General features: G+C 48.8%; 1 protein-coding gene across 11 annotated transcripts in view; it reads right to left on the reverse strand.

The window, feature by feature from the left end:
* LOC135310821 (erbin-like) overlaps positions 1-22,616 on the reverse strand; it is a 173,340-nt gene that overhangs the window by 89,384 nt on the left and 61,340 nt on the right. For all 11 annotated transcript variants that reach the window (XM_064439840.1, XM_064439847.1, XM_064439845.1 and 8 more), the window contains 2 exons: positions 10,506-10,584; positions 9,630-9,719 (listed from right to left, as the gene is read on the reverse strand). In XM_064439840.1, coding sequence (XP_064295910.1) covers positions 9,630-9,719; positions 10,506-10,584 — 169 coding nt within the window. The remainder of the gene's footprint in view (positions 1-9,629; positions 9,720-10,505; positions 10,585-22,616) is intronic.

Here is a 22,616-nt window from a genome sequence, read left to right on the forward strand (position 1 = left end):
AGGAGACTTGTTATTAAAACACTGGCCTTGACTGTTATCAGTTATTTAGGTTTTGCATGGAAGCCGTTACTGTACTACAGCTACCACCTCATGGAGGCAATTAGCAATTATACCTCTTCCTCTGAGGAGTTTTTTATGGAGGAAATGCAGAATGGCACCGTAGCTACTATCTTATGTAATGTCTCCTCCCTCATTACAACAACTTTTCAGTATCTTGAACATCCTTGTGTAGTTAAGATACATCTGTTGATATTGCTTTGGCAGGTGGTATCAGATCTGTCTAAGGTTAGTAAGCAAGTTAAGAATATAATCCAGAGATCTGTCCCAAGGCTCGATAGCTATGCGTGGCAGGGTATGTGGGAAAATATGGGCAAATGCCTAAGACGGTGGGCACCCCCTGTGGTGTGGGACTTCACCCCTGAACAAGTGCAGAATCCTGAAAAATTAGTAGAACGTTTAGAGGAAATATGTTGTCACCCTGGCAATTCCAGAGAGATACAGATCACTGCCATGTGCTGGGGTCTGGCTTATGCCTATCGAGCCCTATTTAACACTATTCAGTACCCCCAAGGGAAAGAGAAGGGAACTACTCCAACCCCCATGACAAGCACTGCGGCCACCCAAACCCCCACGACAGGCACTGCAGCTACTCAAACCCCAGTGCCAAGCGTTGCAGCTGAACCAGAGGACCAGCCTGTGCCAGTATCAGTTGCCCCTATACGCAAGAAGAAATCATGGAAGAGAAAGTCAACTCGTTTAGAAAGAGATTACGATGAACCAGGGCCATCACGAGAAGAGGAGGAGGAGGAGGAACCATGTGTACAAGAAACGGAAACTACCCGATCTCTATCCTTGAGTGAGTTGCGGGATATACGGAAAGATTTCGGGCGTCATTCAGGTGAGCACGTTATCACCTGGCTGCTCCGATGCTGGGATAATGGGGCCAGTAGTTTGGAATTAGAGGGGAAGGAAGCCAAACAACTGGGATCCCTCTCTAGGGAAGGGGGCATTGATAAAGCAATTGGAAAAGGAACACAAGCCCTCAGCCTCTGGAGGCGGCTCCTGGCCGCGGTGAGAGAAAGGTATCCCTTCAAAGAAGATATTGTATTTCGCCTAGGAAAATGGACGACCATGGAGAAAGGCATTCAGCATCTAAGGGAATTAGCCGTGCTTGAGGTGGTTTATGGTGACCTGGACGATCAACGGTCCTCCAAAGATCCAGATGAAGCTGAGTGCACACGACCCATGTGGCGGAAGTTTGTACGGAGCGCACCATCCTCGTATGCAAACTCATTGGCAGTGATGTCCTGGAAAGATGACGAGACACCAACGGTGGCTGAGTTGATTGATAGACTCCGGGAATATGAAGCGAATCTCTCTTCCTCGCTCGTCTCTGCTCTTGAGAAACTGTCCCGAGAGGTCCAACAACTCAAAGAAGATATGTCCTACTCCCCACCAGTACGGACCAGTATCTCAGCCATTAGGAGTAATCATCCCTTGGCTCAAGAGAAGGGATACACATGACGGGGCACCCTATGGTTTTACCTGCGTGATCACGGAGAGGACATGAAGAAGTGGGATGGAAAACCTACCTCAGCCTTAGAGGCGCGGGTACGTGAGCTGCAAGGGAGAACAATTACTCAGGGAAGTTTCTCCAGGAGAGCTGCTGCCCCAGTTTCCCGTAAGCAATTCTCCAGACAGAGGAGCAGAAGTGCTGATGGCCTGACTGATCTTAACAGAGACACCCGTGATTCATATCTACCGGAAGTGAGTGATGAATACTATGATCAGGACTAGGGGGGCCCTGCCTCCAGCCAGGTGGAGGAAAGGGATAACCAGGTTTACTGGACTGTGTGGATCCGATGGCCTGGCACATCTGACCCACAGGAATATAGAGCTTTAGTGGACACCGGTGCACAGTGTACCTTAATGCCATCAAACTATATAGGGGCAGAACCCATCAGCATTGCTGGAGTGACAGGGGGATCCCAAGAGCTAACTGTATTGGAGGCCGAAGTGAGCCTAACTGGCAATGAGTGGCAGAAGCACCCCATTGTGACTGGCCCCGAGGCTCCGTGCATCCTTGGCATAGAGTATCTCAGGAGAGGGTATTTCAAGGACCCAAAAGGTTACAAGTGGGCTTTTGGTGTAGCCGCCTTGGAGACGGAGGAAATTAAACAGCTGTCTACCTTGCCTGGCCTCTCGAAGGACCCTTCTGTTGTGGGGTTGCTGAAGGTCAAAGAACAACAGGTGCCGATCACCACCACAACAGTGCACCGACGGCAATATCGCACCAACAGAGACTCTCTGATCCCCATCCACGGCCTCATTTGTTGACTGGAGAGCCAAGGAGTCATCAGTAAAACCCACTCACCCTTTAACAGTCCCATATGGCCAGTCCGGAAGTCTAATGGAGAGTGGAGGCTAACAGTAGACTATCGTGGCCTGAATGAAGTCACTCCACCGTTGAGTGCTGCTGTGCCAGACGTGCTAGAACTTCAATATGAACTGGAGTCCAAGGCGGCCAAGTGGTATGCCACAATCGATATCGCTAATGCATTCTTCTCAATCCCTCTGGCAGCAGAGTGCAGGCCACAGTTTGCTTTTACTTGGAGGGGGGTCCAGTACACCTAGAATCGATTGCCCCAGGGGTGGAAACACAGTCCTACCATTTGCCATGGACTGATCCATAATGCTTTGGAACAAGGTGGAGCTCCCGAACACCTACAATACATTGATGACATCATCGTGTGGGGCAACACAGCAGAAGAAGTTTTTGAGAAAGGGAAGGAAATAGTTCAAATCCTCCTGAAAGCTGGTTTCGCCATAAAACAAAGTAAAGTTAAGGGACCTGCACGAGAAATCCAGTTCTTGGGAATCAAATGGCAAGATGGTCGTCGTCAGATCCCCATGGATGTGATCAACAAAATAACAGCCATGTCTCCACCAACCAGCAAAAAAGAAACACAAGCTTTCTTGGGCGTTGTGGGTTTTTGGAGAATGCATATTCCACACTACAGCCTGATCGTAAGCCCTCTCTATCAAGTGACCCGGAAAAAGAATGATTTCAAATGGGGCCCTGAACAACAACAAGCCTTTGAACAGATTAAACAGGAGATAGTTCATGCAGTAGCTCTTGGGCCAGTCCGGGCAGGACAAGATATTAAAAATGTGCTCTACACCGCAGCCGGGGAGAATGGCCCTACCTGGAGCCTCTGGCAGAAAGCACCAGGGGAGACCCGAGGTCGACCCCTAGGGTTTTGGAGTCGGGGATACAGAGGGTCCGAAGCCCGCTATACTCCAACTGAAAAAGAGATATTGGCAGCATATGAAGGGGTTCGAGCTGCTTCAGAAGTGGTTGGTACTGAGGCACAGTTGCTTCTGGCACCCCGACTGCCAGTGCTGGGCTGGATGTTCAAAGGAAACGTCCCCTCTACACACCATGCAACTGATGCTACGTGGAGTAAATGGGTTGCACTGATCACCCAGCGGGCTCGAGTAGGAAACCCCAGTCGCCCAGGAATCTTGGAAGTGATTATGGACTGGCCAGAAGGCAAAGACTTTGGAATATCACCAGAGGAGGAGGTGACACGTGCTGAAGAAGCCCCACTGTATAACACACTGCCAGAAAAGGAGAAGCAATATGCCCTGTTTACTGATGGGTCCTGTCGCCTTGTGGGAAAGCACCGGAGATGGAAGGCTGCTGTATGGAGTCCTACACAACAAGTAGCAGAAACTGCTGAAGGAGAAGGTGAATCGAGCCAGTTTGCAGAAGTAAAGGCCATCCAGCTGGCCTTAGACATCGCTGAATGGGAAAAGTGGCCAGTGCTCTATCTCTATACTGATTCCTGGATGGTGGCAAATGCCCTGTGGGGCTGGCTGCAGCAGTGGAAGCAAAGCAACTGGCAGCGCAGAGGCAAACCCATCTGGGCTGCCGCACTGTGGCAAGATATTGCTGCCCGCTTAGAGAACCTGGTTGTGAAAGGTACATCATGTGGATGCTCACGTCCCCAAGAGCCGGGCCACTGAAGAACATCGAAACAACCAGCAGGTAGATCAGGCTGCCAAGATTGAAGTGGCTGAGGTGGATCTGGACTGGCAACATAAGGGTGAACTATTTCTAGCTCGGTGGGCCCATGACACCTCAGGCCATCAAGGGAGAGATGCAACATACAGGTGGGCTCGTGATCGAGGGGTGGACTTGACCATGGACGTTATTGCGCAGGTTATCCACGAATGTGAAACATGCGCTGCAATCAAGCAAGCGAAGCGGGTAAAGCCTCTGTGGTATGGGGGACGATGGCTGAAATATAAATATGGGGAGGCCTGGCAAATTGACTATATCACACTCCCACAGACCCGCCAAGGCAAGCGCCATGTTCTCACCATGGTAGAAGCAACCACCGGCTGGCTGGAAACATATCCTGTCCCCCATGCCACTGCCCGGAACACTATCCTGGGTCTCGAAAAACAAGTCCTGTGGCGACATGGCACCCCAGAGAGAACTGAGTCAGACAAGGGGACTCATTTCCGAAATAACCTCATAGACACCTGGGCCAAAGAGCATGGCATTGAGTGGGTGTATCACATTCCCTATCATGCACCAGCCTCTGGGAAAATCGAAAGATACAATGGACTATTAAAGATGACACTGAGAGCAGTGGGGGGTGGAACATTTAAACACTGGGATACACATTTAGCAAAGGCCACCTGGTTAGTCAACACGAGGGGATCTGCCAGGCGAGCTGGCCCTGCCCAATCAGAATCCTTACGTACTGTGGAAGGGGATAGAGTCCCTGTAGTGCACATAAAAAATATGCTGGGCAAGACAGTCTGGGTTATTCCTGCTTCCAGCAGAGGCAAACCCACTCGTGGGATTGCGTTTGCTCGAGGACCTGGGTGCACTTGGTGGGTGATGCGGGAGGATGGAGGAGTTTGGTGTGTACCCCAGGGGGATTTAATTTTGGGTGAAAACAGCCAATGAACTGAATAATATGCTGTTAATTGCAATATGATGTTGTATGTCATCACTACTATGGTTGCATCAGTGGAATGTTATCATGGTGGGAATCTCCCAATTAATAATAACAGCAAATGAACTTTCAATGGAACCGAGCAAAGTGCAGCAGTGAGAGAACAAGAACTACCAGTGCAGCGGTGATGGAACAAGGACTGACATGCAACAATCTGACCCCACGCACACCGCCGCTCCGAAGGACCCTTACAAGAGATGAAATCCAAAGTCATGGACTAAATGGACATTTCACAGGCATTCTACAGGGGTGTTCCATAAACTAGTGGAATGATAAATGAAAATCTGTATATATGTATATATATATTGTTAAAGGATGAGAAGATGGATAAGGATTATTGAAGTTGTACTGAATAGTATGGGACCTGAGCATGATGTCAATGATATGGAATAAGGGGTGGATACTGTCATGGTTTCAGCTGGGATAGAGTTAATTTTCTTCACTCTAGCTGGTATAGTGCTGTGCTTTGAAATTAGCATGGAAAAAAACCTGTTGAGATAACACACAGATGTTTAGGCTGTTGCTGGGCAGCGCTGATACTAGTCAAGGACATGTCTAGCCTCCCATGCTCTGCCGGGTGCACAAGAAGCCGGGAGGGGAGGGGGCACAGCTAAGAGAGTGGATTCAAACTGACCAAAGGGATATTCCATATCATGTAACGTCATGCCCAGTATGCTACCTGGGAGGGGCTGGCCGGGGGAGGGAGGGGGCAATCGCGGCTCGGGGACAGGCAGCGTCGGTCGGCGGGTGGTGAGCGGTTGTATCGTTTGTGTTTCTGCGTTTTTGTTCCCTGTTTTCCCTTTCCTTCCTTTTCCCTTTTATTATATTAACATTACTGTCATTATTATCATAATCATTTATCATCATCATTCTATTGTAGTTATTAAACTGTGCTTATCTCAACCCACAAGTTCTTTTGCTCGTCCGACTCTCTTCCCCATCCCACAGGGGTGGGGGGGGGGGGTGAGCGAGCGGCTGCGTGGTGTTCAGTTGCCAGCTGAGGCTGAACCACGACACAAGGTCAGTGAAGAAGAAGGAGGGGGAGGAGGTGCTCCAGGTGCCAGAGCAGCGATTCCCCTGCAGCCCCTGCTGAAGACCGTGGTGAGGCAGGCTGTCCCCCTGCAGCCCATGGAGGGCCATGGTGGAGCAGATAGCCACCTGCAGCCCGTGGAGGACCCCACGAAGGAGCAGATGGATGTGTCCAAAGGAGGCTGTGAACCTGTGGAGAGCCTGTGCTGGAGCAGGCTACTGGCGGGACCTGTGGCCCTGTGGAGAGAGGAGCCCATGCTGGAGCAGGCTTGCTGGCAGGACTTGTGACCCTGTTGCTTAGGGACATGGTTTAGTAGTGGACTTGGCAGCGTTAGGTTGAAATGGCACTTCACAACATGGTTTAGGAGAAATGGTGGTGTTGGTTTGATGGTTGGACTTGATGATCTTAGAGGTTGTAAGGGACTAGAAACTTGTCTCAACATTGTTGGCAGGCAAGTGTAACTACCAAAGCCTGATCACCATGGCAACTGAGCAGGATAGTTTAATCACCAAGGCAGCCCACTGAGTTCTACCCAACAGGAATGTGTGTCCTCTTGTCTGGGAGTACATGTCCTCTGCGCATGTGCCCGGGCCCAGGGTCAACTGACAACATATAGGGGGGCTCAGACCCTCTAGAACTTTCAGGCACCTTTGTGATGGTACTGGGCATGCGCCCCACTGCTGAGTGGGAGGCGTGGGTATGCAAAACAGTTATTGACTATGCAAGAGAACAACCCTATAAAAAGGGGAAACCAGTGGAGACCACAGAGAAGCGGTCTGGAACATTCCCCCTCCACCAGATTCAATGATACATCGGACTGATGGACCACACGGACTGCACAGATGGACCGACTGTCGCAGATCCATGGTGGTAGCTATCGCCTCACCCTCTCTCCCACCTTTTTTTTTTTTTCTCTTTCTCTCCTTTCCTCTCGTATGTTTATTTTTGGCCAAATAAAGTGACTTGGCACTTGATTCCGTTTTGAGTCTTAATTCTGTTTCTGATAATGTAAAAGGAACCTAGTCACGATAAAACATTAGAGTTAATCAGAAGTTAAGCCCAGCCGCCCTCAACCTCCCAGAATTATCTGAGGTCGGTTGGAAAGCAAGGGGGTTTAACCTCTGCCAAATTGTTCAACCCAACAACAGTGGATCGTGACAGAGGTCTTTTCCAACCTTAATGATTCTATGAGTCTATTGAGTGACCCTAAAGAAGAACTATTTTGCGTGGGGCCTTGAGCAACAACAAGCCTCTGAGCAGATCACATAGGAGATAGCTTGTGTGGTAGCTCTTGGGCCTGTCTGGACAGGACCAGCTGTGCAAAATGTGCTCTACACTGCAGCTGGGGAGCATGGTCTCACCTGGAGCCTCTGGCAGAAAACACCAGGGGAAACCCGAGGCTTTGGAGCCAGGGGTATCGAGGATCAGAAGCCCACTACACTCTGACTGAAAAAGAGATACTAGCAGCATATGAAGGGGTTCAAGCCACTTCAGAAGTGGTTGGTACAGAAGCATATCTCCTCTTGGCACCACGTTTGCCTGTGCTCATCTGGATGTTCAAAGGAAACATCCCCTCTGTGCCTCATGCAACCAGAGCTATGTGGAGTAAGTGGGTAGTGTTGATTATGCAACGGGCTCGACTGGGGAAACCCAACCACCCAGGAATCCTGGAAGAGATCATGGACTGGCCAGAAGGCAGAGATTTTGAAGCATTGCCTGAGGAGGTGGGTTATGCCCAAGAGGCACCACCATATAATAAGTTATCAGAAGATAAAAGGTGTTATGCTTTGTTTATTGATGGGTCCTGCCGTGTGGTAGGAAACTGTCGGAAGTGGAAAGCTGCTGTATGGAGGCCACACAGCAAGTCATTGAGGTCACTGAAGGAGAAGGTGAATCAAGTCAGTTTGTGGAAGTGAAAGCCATCCAGTTGGCTTTAGATATTGCTGAATGAGAAAAGTGGCCAGTACTTTATCTCTATAGTGACTCCTGGATGGTGGCAAATGCCCTGTGGGGCTGGCTACAGCAGTGGAAGAAGACCAATTGCCAGCGCAGGGGTAAACCAATCTGGGCTGCTGTGCTGTGGCAGGTCATCGCTGCCTGGGTAGAAAACGTGGCTCTAAAGGTGCATCCTATAGATGCTCACGTGCCCAAAAGCCATGCCACTGAAGAACACTGAAATAATGAACAGGTAGACAAGGCTGTCAAAATTGAAGTAGCTCAGGTGGACCTGGACTGGGAGTGTAAGGGTGAGCTATTTGTAGTTTGATGGGCCCATGAAACATTGGGACATCTAGGGAGAGATGCAACATACAGGTGGGCTCATGATCGAGGGGTGGAACTGACCATGGAGGCCATCACACAGGTCACCCATGAATGTGAAACATGTGCTACAATCAAACTAGCCACACAAGTAAATTCTCCCTGGAATAGAGGGCAGCGGCTGAGTTCTTCCTTTTAGCATTATTATTCTTTCACTTTTGCTACCAAGTTTTAATCCATTTTAAAGAGGTAGGGATTTAGTATTTTTCTCCTGTTTAAGCTATTACATGGAACAATTTTGCTTAGTCAGTATACCATAAATATGCTCTCTCTCAAAGATTCCTGATGAGAAGGCACTCAAGGATTACAGATGTGCATGAAGGAATATTTGCATCGAGAAAGGGACAAGTGGAATTACAGATGTCATTCTTTCCTCCAATTATTAAATGGTAACCAAGCCATATTTCAGAAATAGTCTCCCATACTTATCAGAGTTGTATTGTAGAAGCAGCAAGTATGCAAATGAGTTTTATTTCTCGGGTCTTTATAAGCATTCTGTCTGTCCCTCTGTGCTGGTTTGGGCTGGGATAGAGTTAATTTTCTTCACTGTAGCTGGTATAGTGCTGATGGCACATTGATGTTTTAGTCATTGTTAAGTAGCGGCTAAGTGTCCCTAAGTAGTGCCTGTACTAGTTAGGGACTTTTCCAGCCTCCCGTGCTCTGCCAGGGACACAAGAAGCCGGGAGGGGGCCCAGCCAAGACAGCTCACCCAAACTGGCCAAAGAGATATTCCATATCATGTGATGCCATGACCAGTATATTAATGGGGGGAGTTGGCTGGAGGAAGAGTGATCGCGGCTCAGGGACTGGCATCGTCGGTCAGCAGGTGGTGAGCGGTTGCATCCCTTGGTGTTTGTTTTGGTTATATTTGTTTGTTTTCATTATATTATTGTTGTTGTTATCATTATTATTATTTTAATTATTAAACTGTTCTTATCTCAACGCACAAGTTTTCTCACTTTTACCCTCCTGATTCTTTCCCCCATCCCACCAGTGGGGAGTGAGCGAGCGGCTGTGTCGTGCTTAGTTGGTGGGGCTAAACCAGAACACCCTCAAAAGTCCAGTTTAAATAATGGTGATAAAGATTTGGGTTTTTTTTTTTGTAAGTGCTATGTGGCATAAATGGGTTGGTAATGTACACTTGTCTCCTTCCTCCAGTTCACACTTTGCTTAAGAAGCAGCAGAAACTGCTCTGCATAAATTTAAATCTAAATATAGATATTAAGTAAGTTTAAAATTCAACTTACCTGCCAAAGTTGGCTGGCAAAAACTCAAGAAAAGCATCATTCAGGTAAAGCTGTTTTAGGTTTAACAGTTGGGAAAATCCATCTGGAAGCCTATATAGAAATAAAATAATGTAGTGCCTTTGTTTCAATTATATTCAGGGCATTATGTCACATTTTCTTAAATAACAGTATAGTACTGAAGTCCTACATATTGATAACATTAAAATTAAAGTGGTACCAGAATTTCTACAAAATTGCACTAGATACCTGTTCACTATAAGATTAGTTTCAAAATGATTTTTAAGTACTGAGGACAATACATACAGGCAATAAAACCTACAAGCAAAAAATGTAGTCTTACTATGTATTTGTGATCTCCTGACACCTAATATGGAGGAGGTATTCATTAGAGAAGATAAATTAAAACGTATGCAACACCATTTTTTCCACCCAGAAGAGTTACCTTACACAGTTTCTACCTCTGGCAGTGCTACTTCTGGCAAGTTAATTTTGTCACTATAGAAGATGACAGGGAAATCTACTCATATAAGCTGAATTTGAAAAAACAGTGGTACAGGCTTTAGAGCAAAATTAATTATTGTTATTAAGAAACAAAACTCTGTGTATTTTTCTAACTTCACAGAGAAGTGATGGACTTAAAGTTGAGAAAGCCACATAGTGTAACACAGAACTGCTCACATAGCCTATTAACTTGGGCAAAATATTTTACTGATACAGCTATACTGTATCGCAGTGCAATGAGGTTAATGAAGATACTTCTCAGATAACTCTGCTCCTTGCCTCCAAAGGTTGGCTCACGAAAAGTTGTCTGGGGCATGTTTGAGACTCAGCAGTGTTTGCATAAAACACAAAACATGACAAAAATGACAAACTTACTTTGAAATTGGATTTACACTGGCCTCAACAACTGCCAAGACTTTACAGTTCTTTATATTTTCTGGAAACTCCTGTATGCCTGCAAGATACAGGGAGAGGCAGAGAAAGAGTCATTCAGTAACCAGCGGACTGGTTCTCTGATTTTTTTTAAAATGAAAACTGTATCTAAAATAACACTCTTATACAATATCACTTCTTTTACTATTCTATTCCTAAAGCATTTCATACTGCCACTTAGCAGACAGTTCAAACAGCATTATACACAGTGCACTAAAAAAAATTCCCACTGCTCATTACCAAATATTAAAGAACTTGTACTTTGTAACATACTTAAGATCAGGCCCTCAGTCTCTTTGCCTTTAAAAAAAAATTGATACACATCGTCGAACAAAGTTTCCAATAGGATTTCTTTGTCAAATACATGGCTTGTATGACATCCAGGTAAAACAGAAAGGCTTCAAGTCCTAAAGAAGGTTTACAGCATTCATGGTTCTGAACAGATCTCCCAAAGTGACAGCTACTCCAACCCCGGTGACAAGCACTGCGGCCACTCAAACCCCCACGACAGACACTGCAGCTACTCCAACCACGGTGACACGTGTAGGACCTGAATCAGAGGATCAACCCATGCCAGTATTAGTTGCCCCTATACACAAGAAGAAATCCTGGAAGAGAAAATGAACTTATTTAGAAAGAGGTTTCTGCTGTGATTAGTAACGTTTTGCCTACAAGATTTGTTATACAAACACTTGTTTTCAGCTTTATCTGGTATTTGGGGTTTTTGCTGAAACCGTTACTGTACTTTGGATACCACCTTGTTGAGGCAATTAGCAATTATACCTCCTCCTCTGAGAGACTTTATATGGAGGAAATACAGAAGAGTACCTTTGCAACTTTGTTCTATGATGTCTCTGCCTCTATTACAACAACCTTTTTGGATCTTGAACATCCTTGGGTGGTTAAGGTGCACTTATTGTTAGTTTTTGGGCATGTTGTTTTAGTTTTGACCAAGCACCTTAAGAATATTACCAGAAATCTGCCCCAAGGCTTGATAGTCACGAGCGGCAGGGCATGTGGGATAGCATGGGCAAATACCTAGGGCAGTGGGCACCCCCAGTGTTTTGGAGTTTCACCCCCGAACAAGTGCAGAATCCTGAAAAGCTAGTAGAATATTTGGAGGAAGTATGTTGTTACGCTGGGAACTCCAGAGAGACACAGATAACTGCAATGTGCTGGGGCCTGGCCCATGCATACCAAACCCTGCTCAACAGTATTCAGTGCTCCCAAGGGGAAGAGAAGGTCTCTGGATTGAGAGGCAAAGTGACAGGCACTGTGGCCACTCAAAACCCCACGACAAGTACTGGAGCTGACTCAGAGAATCAACCTGTGCCAGTATCAGTCACCACCATGCACAAGATGAAATATTGGAAGCGGACATCAACTTGTTTAGAACGGGATGATGAAAAAGCAGGGCCGTCACGGGGAGAGGAGGAAGAAGTCATAAATGAAATAGAGACCACCCGATCCCTGTCCTTGAGTGAGCTGTGAGATATGTGCAAACATTTCAGCCGTCGTTCAGGTGCGCACATTGCCACCTGGCTGCTCCGATGCTGGGATAATGGGGGCAGTAGCCTGGAACTAGAGGGAAAAGAAGCCAAACAACTGGGATCCCTTTCTGGGGAAGGGGGCGTTGACAAAGCAATTGGGAAAAAAACACAAGCCCTCAGCCTCTGGAGGCGACTCCTGTCTGGAGTGAAGGAAAGGTATCCCTTTAAAGAAGATGTTACATATCGCCCAGGAAAATGGACAACTATGGAGAAAGGCATCCAGTATCTAAGGGAATTAGCTGTGCTTGAGGTGATTTATGGTGACCTGGACGATCAACGGTCATCCAAAGATCCAGATGAAGCCGAGTGCACACGACCCATGTGGCAGAAGTTTGTACGGAGCGCACCATCCTCGCATGCAAACTCATTGGCAGTGATGTCCTGGAAAGGGGACGAGACACCAACGGTGGCGGAGGTGATTGATAGACTCCAAGAGTACGAAGCAAATATCTCTTCCTCGCTCATCTCTGCTGTGGAGGAAATATCCCAAGAGGTCCAGCAACTCAAAGAAGATATGTCCTGCTCCCCACCTCGACAGAGTAGTGTCTCAGCTGTTAGGAATAAGCATCCTTTGGCTCAAAGGAGGGGATACACACCACAGGCCACCCTATGGCTCTACCTGCGTGACCACGGAGAGGACCTGATAAGGTGGGATGGCAAGCCTACCTCGACCCTAGAGGCACAGGTACGTGAGATACAGGGAAGAACAGTCACTCAGGGAGGTTCTTCCAGGAAAGCCGCTGCTCCAATTTCCAGTGAGCAAGTCCCCAGACAGAGGCGTAGAAGTGCTGATTTTATTTCTGAGCGTAACAGATAGACTCTTGATTCACATTTACAGGAAGTGAGTTGTGAATGCCATGATCAGGACTAGAGGGGGCCCTGCCTCCATCCAGGTGGAGTAAAGGGATAACTGGGTTCACTGGACTGTGTAGATCCGATGGCCTGGCATGTCCGACCCACAGGAGTATAAAGCTTTAGTGGACACCGGCGCACAGTGCACATTAATGCCATCGAACTATATAGGGGCAGAACCCATCAGCATTGCTGGAGTGACAGGGGGATCCCAAGAGCTAACTGTATTGGAGGCCGAAGTGAGCCTAACTGGGAATGAGTGGCAAAAGCACCCCATTGTGACTGGCCCAGAGGCTCCATGCATCCTTGGCATAGACTACCTCAGGAGAGGGTATTTCAAGGACCCAAAAGGGTACAGGTGGGCTTTTGGTGTAGCTGCCTTGGAGACGGAGGAAACTAAACATCTGTCTACCTTGCCTGGTCTCTCGAAGGACCCTTCTGTTGTGGGGTTGCTGAAGGTCAAAGAACGACAGGTGCCAATCGCCACCACAACAGTGCACCGGCGGCACTATCGCACCAACCGAGACTCCCTGATTCCCATCCATGAGCTCATTTGTTGACTGGAGAGCCAAGGAGTGATCAGTAAAGACCCGCTCACACTTTAACTTCAGTACGAACTGGAGTCAAAGGCAGCCAAGTGGTATGCCACAATTGATATCGCTAATGCATTCTCCATCCCTTTGGCAGCAGACTGCAGGCCAGTTTGCTTTTACTTGGAGGGGTGTCCAGGACACCTGGAATCGACTGCTCCAGGGGTGGAAACACAGTCCTACCATTTGCCATGGACTGATCCATAATGCATTGGAACAAAGTGGAGCTCTGGAACACCTTCCATACATTGATGACATCACCATGTGGGGCAACACAGCAGAAAATGTTTTTGAGAAAGGGAAGAAAATAGTCCAAATCCTTCTGAAAGCTGGTTTTGCCATAAAACAAAGTTAGAGGGACCCGCAGAAGAAATCCAGTTCCTAGGAATCAAATGGCAAGATGGTCGTCGTCATATTCCAATGGATGTGATCAACAAAATAGCAGCCATGTCTCCACCAACCAGCAAAAAGGAAACACAAGCTTTCTTGGGCGTTGTGGGTTTTTGGAGAATGCATATTCCAGATTACAGTGTGATCATAAGTCCTCTCTGTGAAATGTTTCAAATGGGGCCCTGAGCCTCTGGCAGAAAGCACTAGTGGAGACCCGAGCTCAACCACTAGGGTTTTGGAGTCGGGGATACAGAGGGTCCGAAGCCCGCTATACTCCAACTGAAAAAGAGATATTGGCAGCATATGAAGGGGTTCGAGCTGCTTCAGAAGTGGTTGGTACTGAAGCACAGTTGCTCCTGGCACCCCGACTGCCAGTGCTTGGGCTGGATGTTCAAAGGAAACGTCCCCTCTACACACCGTGCAACTGATGCTACATGGAGTAAATGGGTTGCACTGATCATCCAGCGGGCTCGAGTAGGAAACCCCAGTCGCCCAGGAATCTTGGAAGTGATTATGGACTGGCCAGAAGGCAAAGACTTTGGAATATCACCAGAGGAGGGGGAGAAACGTGCTGAAGAAGCCCCACTCTATAACAAACTGCCAGAAAATGAGAAGCAATATGCCCTGTTCACTGATGGCTCCTGTCGCCTTGTGGGAAAGCACTGGAGATGGAAGGCTGCTGTATGGTGTCCTATACGACAAGTTGCAGAAACTGCTGAAGGAGAAGGTGAATTGAGCCAGTGTGCAGGGGTAAAGGCCATCCAGCTGGCCTTAGATATTGCTGAATGGGTGTCGTGGTTTAGCGGCAGCTCAGCCCCACACAGTCGCTCGCTCACTCCCCACCGGTAGATGGGGGAGAGAATCAGGAGGGTAACGCTCGTGGGTTGGGATAAGAACAGTTTAATAATGAAAATTAAAAGAAAACAACAGTAGAAATGCAATGTAAAGGAGAACAACGAGAGGCGCAAAGCCCCGGGGCGGGGGGGGGAAGGGAGGGGAGAGGGGGAACGAACCGCCGGAACAAACTGCCCGCGCCGCAGCCGCGCGCCGCCCGCCGACCCGACGCCGCGCCGCCTCCGCGCTGGCGCTGCAACTGCCCCCACCTCAATATATTGGTCATGGTGTCACATGGTATGGAATGAACCTGCCATTGGCCAGTCGGGGTCAGCCGCCCCCACCATGGCCCTGCCCCTCCCAGCCCCCCCCCGCCACGCGGCAGAGCGCGGGAAGCTGGAAAGGTAGCCGACCCCCACAGTGAGGAGAATTAACCCCTTCTCAGCCAAAACCAGCACATTCTCCACCCCTTATTCCATACCATTTACACCATGCCCAGGTCCCATACGATGCAATACAACCATACCAACCACCACCCCTCCCCTTCCCATCCTTTAACATAATACACAGACATCATTCCCTTAGTTCATGGACCTTCCCTGTACAATGTCCATTAAAAATGTCCATTGAGTTCATCCAGTCCATGACTCTGGGCTCCATCTGTTGTATCAGTCTTTCCGGGTGGGAGAGATGGTGTGTGGCGTTGGGTCGCTGCATACCGAGTCAGTCATCGTTCCATCACTGCTGCACGGCTTGTTTCATAGTTGATCTTCCATGGGTTGGGAGGCTCGTACTCTGATATCATTGGTACAACACAGAGGTGACACACAGTATTATATAGCAGTTCACATTGTGCCACGCAGTTCATTGACTGTTTTCACCAAAAATCAAATCCCCTTGAGGCACACATCGGATTTCTCCATCCTCCCGCATCACCCACCAAGTGCACCCAGGTCCTTGAGCAAAAGCAATCCCACGAATGGGTTTGCCTCTGCTGGAGGCAGGAAGAACCCAGACTGTTTTGCCCAGCATACTTTTTATGTGCACTACAGGGACTCTATCCCCTTCCACAGTACGTAAGGATTCTGACTGGGCAGGGCCAGCTCGGTTGGCAGATCCCCTCGTGTTGACTAACCACGTGGCTTTTGCTAAATGTGTATCCCAGTGCTTGAATGTTCCACCACCCATTGCTCTCAGTGTAGTTTTTAACAGTCCACTGTACCGTTCAATTTTCCCAGAGGCTGGTGCGTGATAGGGGATGTGATACACCCACTCAATGCCATGCTCTTTGGCCCAGGTGTCTATGAGGCTATTTCGGAAATGAGTCCCATTGTCTGACTCAGTTCTCTCTGGGGTGCCATGTCGCCACAGGACTTGTTTCTCAAGACCCAGGATAGTGTTCCGGGCAGTGGCGTGGGGGACAGGATATGTTTCCAGCCAGCTGGTGGTTGCTTCTACCATGGTGAGAACATGGCGCTTGCCTTGGCGGGTGTGTGGGAGTGTGATATAGTCAATTTGCCAGGCCTCCCCATATTTATATTTCAGCCATCATCCCCCATACCACAGAGGCTTTACCCGCTTCGCTTGCTTGATTGCAGCGCGTGTGTCACATTCGTGGATAACCTGTGCAATAACATCCATGGTCAAGTCCACCCCTTGATCACGAGCCCACCTGTATGTTGCATCTCTCCCTTGATGACCTGAGGTGTCATGGGCCTACCGAGCTAGAAATAGTTCACCCTTATGCTGCCAGTCCAGATCCACCTCAGCCACTTCAATCTTGGCAGCCTGATCTACCTGCTGGTTGTTCCGATGTTCTTCAGTGGCCCGACTCTTGGGGACGTGAGCATCCACATGACGTACCTTTACAACCAGGTTCTCAACCCGGGCAGCAATATCTTGCCACAGTGCGGCAGCCCAGATGGGTTTGCCTCTGCGCTGCCAGTTGCTTTGCTTCCATTGCTGCAGCCAGACCCACAAGGCATTTGCCACCATCCAGGAGTCAGTATAGAGATAGAGCACTGGCCACTTTTCCCGTTCAGCGATGTCTAAGGCCAGCTGGATGGCCTTTACCTCTGCAAACTGGCTCGATTCACCTTCTCCTTCAGCAGTTTCTGCTACTTGTTGTGTAGGACTCCATACAGCAGCCTTCCATCTCCGGTGCTTTCCCACAAGGCGACAGGACCCATCAGTGAACAGGGCGTATTGCTTCTCATTTTCTGGCAGTTGGTTATACAGTGGGGCTTCTTCAGCACGTGTCACCTCCTCCTCTGGTGATAATCCAAAATCTTTGCCTTCTGGCCAGTCCATAATCACTTCCAAGATTCCTGGGCGACTGGGGTTTCCTACTCGAGCCCGCTGGGTGATCAGTGCAACCCATTTACTCCACGTAGCATCAGTTGCATGGTGTGTAGAGGGGATGTTTCCTTTGAACATCCAGCCCAGCACTGGCAGTCGGGGTGCCAGGAGCAACTGTGCTTCAGTACCAACCACTTCTGAAGCAGCTCGAACCCCTTCATATGCTGCCAATATCTCTTTTTCAGTTGGAGTATAGCGGGCTTCGGACCCTCTGTATCCCCGACTCCAAAACCCTAGGGGTCGACCCTGGGTCTCCCCCGGTGCTTTCTGCCAGAGGCTCCAGGTAGGGCCATTCTCCCCGGCTGCAGTGTAGAGCACATTTTTTACATCTTGTCCTGCCCGGACTGGCCCAAGAGCTACTGCATGGACTATTTCTCGTTTAATCTGTTCAAAGGCTTGTCGTTGCTCAGGGCCCCATTTGAAATCATTCTTTTTCCGGGTCACTTGATAGAGAGGGCTTACAATCAGACTGTAATTTGGAATATGCATTCTCCAAAAACCCACAACGCCCAAGAAAGCTTGTGTTTCCTTTTTGCTGGTTGGTGGAGACATGGCTGCTATTTTGTTGATCACATCCATTGGAATATGACGACGACCATCTTGCCATTTGATTCCTAAGAACTGGATTTCTCGTGCAGGTCCCTTCACCTTACTTTGTTTTATGGCAAAACCAGCTTTCAGAAGGATTTGGACTATTTTCTCTCCTTTCTCAAAAACTTCTTCCGCTGTGCTGCCCCACACAATGATGTCATCAATGTATTGAAGATGTTCTGGAGCTTCTCCCTGTTCCAGTACAGTCTGAATCAGTCCATGGCAAATGGTAGGACTGTGTTTCCACCCCTGGGGCAGTCGATTCCAGGTATACTGGACGCCCCTCCATGTGAAAGCAAACTGTGGCCTGCACTCTGCTGCCAGAGGGATTGAGACGAATGCATTAGCAATATCAATTGTGGCATACCACTTGGCCGCCTTTGACTCCAGTTCGTATTGAAGTTCTAGCATGTCTGGCACAGCAGCACTCAACGGTGGAGTGACTTCATTCAGGCCACGATAGTCTACTGTTAGTCTCCACTCTCCATTAGACTTCCGGACTAGCCATATGGGGCTGTTAAAGGGTGAGTGGGTCTTACTGATGACTCCTTGGCTCCTCAGTTGGTGAATGAGTTTATGGATGGGGATCAGAGAGTCTCTGTTGGTGCGATATTGCCGTCGGTGCACTGTTGTGGTGGCGATTGGCACCTGTTGCTCTTTGACCTTCAGCAACCCCACCACAGAAGGGTCCTTCGAGAGACCAGGCAAGGTAGACAGCTGTTCAGTTTCCTCCGTCTCCAAGGCAGCTACACCAAAAGCCCACTTGTAACCTTTTGGGTCCTTGAAATACCCTCTCTTGAGGTAGTCTATGCCAAGGATGCATGGAGCCTCTGGGCCAGTCACAATGGGGTGCTTCTGCCACTCATTGCCAGTTAGGCTCACTTCGGCCTCCAATACAGTTAGCTCTTGGGATCCCCCTGTCACTCCAGCAATGCTGATGGGTTCTGCCCCTATATAGTTCGATGGCATTAAGGTACACTGTGCGCCGGTGTCCACTAAAGCTTTATACTCCTGTGGGTCGGACGTGCCAGGCCATCGGATCCACACAGTCCAGTAAGCCCGGTTATCCCTTTCCTCCACCCGGCTGGAGGCAGGGCCCCTCTAGTCCTGATCATGGCAGTCACAACTCACTTCTTGCAAATGTGAATCAGGAGTCCCTCTATTACACTTAGAAATAAAATCTGCGCTTCTACTCCTCTGTCTGGGGACTTGTTCACTGTAAATTGGAGCAGCGGCTTTCCTGGAAGAGCCCCCCTGAGTGACTGTTCTTCCTTGCAGTTCATGCACTCGTGCCTCTAGGGTCGAGGTAGGCTTGCCATCCCACCTCATCATGTCCTCTCCGTGGTCACGCAGGTAGAACCATAGGGTGGCCCGTGGTGTGTATCCCCTTCTTTGAGCCAAAGGACGCTTATTCCTAACAGCTGAGACACTGCTCTGTCGAGGTGGGGAGTAGGACATATCTTCTTTGAGTTGCTGGACCTCTTGGGATAGTTTCTCCACAGCAGAGACAAGCGAGGAAGAGATATTTGTGTCGTAATCTCGGAGTTTATCTATCACCTCTGCCACCGTTGGTGTCTTGTCATCTTTCCAGGACATCACTGCCAATGAGTTTGCATGCGAAGATGGTGCGCTCCGTACAAACTTCCGCCACATGGGTCGTGTGCACTCGGCTTCATCTGGGTCTTTGGATGACCGTTGATCGTCCAGGTCACCATAAATCACCTCAAGCACAGCTAATTCCCTTAGATACTGGATGCCTTTCTCCATAGTTGTCCATTTTCCTGGGCGATATGTAACATCTTCTTTAAAGGGATACCTTTCCTTCACTCCAGACAGGAGTCGCCTCCAGAGGCTGAGGGCTTGTGGCTTTTTTCCTATTGCTTTGTCAACGCCCCCTTCCCCAGAAAGGGATCCCAATTGTTTGGCTTCTTTTCCCTCTAGTTCCAGGCTACTGCCCCCATTATCCCAGCATCAGAGCAGCCAGGTGACAATGTGCTCACCTGAACGATGGCTATAATCTTTTCGCATATCTCGCAACTGGCTTAAGGACAGGGATCGGGTGGTCTCTATTTCATTTATTACTTCTCCCTCCTCTCCCCGCGATGGCCCTGGTTCTTCATCATCCCCTTCTAAACGAGTTGATGTCCGCTTCCAATATTTTGTCTTGTGTATGGGGGCAACTGATACTGGTACGAGTTTATTTTCTGAGCTAGCTCCGGTACTTGTTGTGGGGGTTTGAGTGGCTGCAGTGCCTGTCGTCCGGGCTGGATTGTCTACAGTGCCAGTCACTTTGCATTTCAATCCAGAGACATTCTCTTCCCCCTGGGGGCATTGAATGCTGTTGAGCAGGGCTCGGTATGCATGGGCCAGACCACAGCATGTTGCAGTTATCTGTGTCTCTCTGGAGTTCCCAGCGTAACAACATACTTCCTCCAAATATTCTACTAGTTTTTTAGGATTCTGCACTTGTTCGGGGGTGAAACTCCAAAACACTGGGGGTGCCCACTGCCCTAGGTATTTGCCCATGCTATCCCACATGCCCTGCCACTCGTAACTATCAAGCCTCGGGGCAGATTTCTGGGTGACATTCTTAAGTTGCTTAGTCAAAACCAAAACAACCTGCCCAAAAACTAACAATAAGTGCACCTTAACCACCCAAGGATGTTCAAGATACAAAGACGTTGTTGTAACAAAGGCACAGACATCATAGAACAAAGTTGCAAAGGTATTATTCTGTATTTCCTCCATATAAAATCTCTCAGAGGAGGAGGTATAATTGCTAATTGCCTCAACAAGGTGGTATCCAAAGTACAGTAACGGTTTCAGCAAAAACCCCAAATACCAGATAAAGCTGAAAACGAGTGATTGTATAACAAATCTTGTAGGCAAAACATTACTAATCACAGCAGACTCAACAAATCAACACCAATCTGTAACACCAACTGCAAAAAGGACAACATGGTGCTGTGACCAGCAGCTGTTGTTATCTCCAACCCTTGAGCCCCACGTTGGGCGCCAAAAAGACTGTCGTGGTTTAGCGGCAGCTCAGCCCCACACAGTCGCTCGCTCACTCCCCACCGGTAGATGGGGGAGAGAATCAGGAGGGTAACGCTCGTGGGTTGGGATAAGAACAGTTTAATAATGAAAATTAAAAGAAAACAACAGTAGAAATGCAATGTAAAGGAGAACAACGAGAGGCGCAAAGCCCCGGGGGAGGGGGGAAGGGAGGGGAGAGGGGGAACGAACCGCCGGAACAAACTGCCCGCGCCGCAGCCGCGCGCCGCCCGCCGACCCGACGCCGCGCCGCCTCCGCGCTGGCGCTGCAACTGCCCCCACCTCAATATATTGGTCATGGTGTCACATGGTATGGAATGAACCTGCCATTGGCCAGTCGGGGTCAGCCGCCCCCACCATGGCCCTGCCCCTCCCAGCCCCCCCCGCCACGCGGCAGAGCGTGGGAAGCTGGAAAGGTAGCCGACCCCCACAGTGAGGAGAATTAACCCCTTCTCAGCCAAAACCAGCACAACGGGAAAAGTGGCCAGTGTTCTATCTCTATACTGACTCCTGGATGGTGGCAAATGCCCTGTAGGGGTGGCTACAGCAGTGGAAGCAAAGCAACTGGCAGCGCAGAGGCAAACCCATCTGAGCTGCCACATTGTGGCAAGGTATTGCTGCCCGGGTTGAGAACCTGGTTGTGAAAGTACATCATGTGGATGCTCACGTCCCCAGGAATCGGGCCACTGAAGAACATCGGAACAACCAGCAGGTAGATCAGGCTGCCAAGATTGAAGTGGCTGAGGTGGATCTGGACTGGCAGCATAAGGGTGAACTATTTCTAGCTCGGTGGGCCCATGACACCTCAGGCCATCAAGGGAGAGATGCAACATACAGGTGGGCTCGTGATCGAGGGGTGGACTTGACCACGGACGCTATTGTGCAGGTTATCCACGAATGTGACACACGCGCTGCAATCAAGCAAGCGAAGCGGGTAAAGCCTCTGTGGTATGGGGGACGATGGCTGAAATATGAATATGGGGAAGCCTGGCAAATTGACTATATTATACTCCCACAAACACGCCAAGGCAAGCGCCACGTGCTTACAATGGTAGAAACGACGATTGGCTGGCTGGAAACATATCCTGTCCCCCATGCCACTGCCCGAAATACTATCCTTGGTTTTGAAAAACAAGTCCTGTGGCGACATGGCACCCCAGAGAGAATTGAGTCAGACAACGGGACTCATTTCCGAAATAGCCTCATAGACACCTGGGCCAAAGAGCATGGCATTGAGTGGGTGTATCACATCCCCTATCACGCACCAGCCTCTGGGAAAATTGAACGGTACAGTGGACTGTTAAAAACTACACTGAGAGCAATGGGTGGTGGAACATTCAAGCACTGGGATACACATTTAGTAAAATCCACCTGGTTAGTCAACTCTAGGGTGTCTGCCAGTCAAGCTGGCCCTGCCCAGACAGAACCCTTATGTACTATGGAAGGGGATAATGTCCTCGTAATTTATGTAAAAAGTATGCTGGGGAAAGCAGTGTGGGTTCTTCCTGCCTCAGGCAAAGGCAAACCCGTTCATGGGATTGCTGTTGCTCAAGGACCTTGGTGCACTTGGTGGGTGATGCGGGAGGATGGAGGAGTCTGGTGTGTGCCTCAAGGGGATTTGATTTTGGGTGAAAGCAGCCAATGAACTGAATGGTATGCTGTTAATTGCTATATAATGTTGTATGTCATCACTACTATGGTTGCTATATGCCATATCAATGGCATCATGGTGGGAATCTCCCAAATTAATAAAAAAATGAACTTTCATTGAACCAAGAAAAGTGCAGCAGTGATAGAACAAGAATTTACTTCAGCATGCAACAATCCAACACCAC

This window comes from Phalacrocorax carbo, assembly GCF_963921805.1.
Source record: "Phalacrocorax carbo chromosome W unlocalized genomic scaffold, bPhaCar2.1 SUPER_W_unloc_10, whole genome shotgun sequence".
NCBI classification, from domain to species: Eukaryota; Metazoa; Chordata; class Aves; order Suliformes; family Phalacrocoracidae; genus Phalacrocorax; species Phalacrocorax carbo.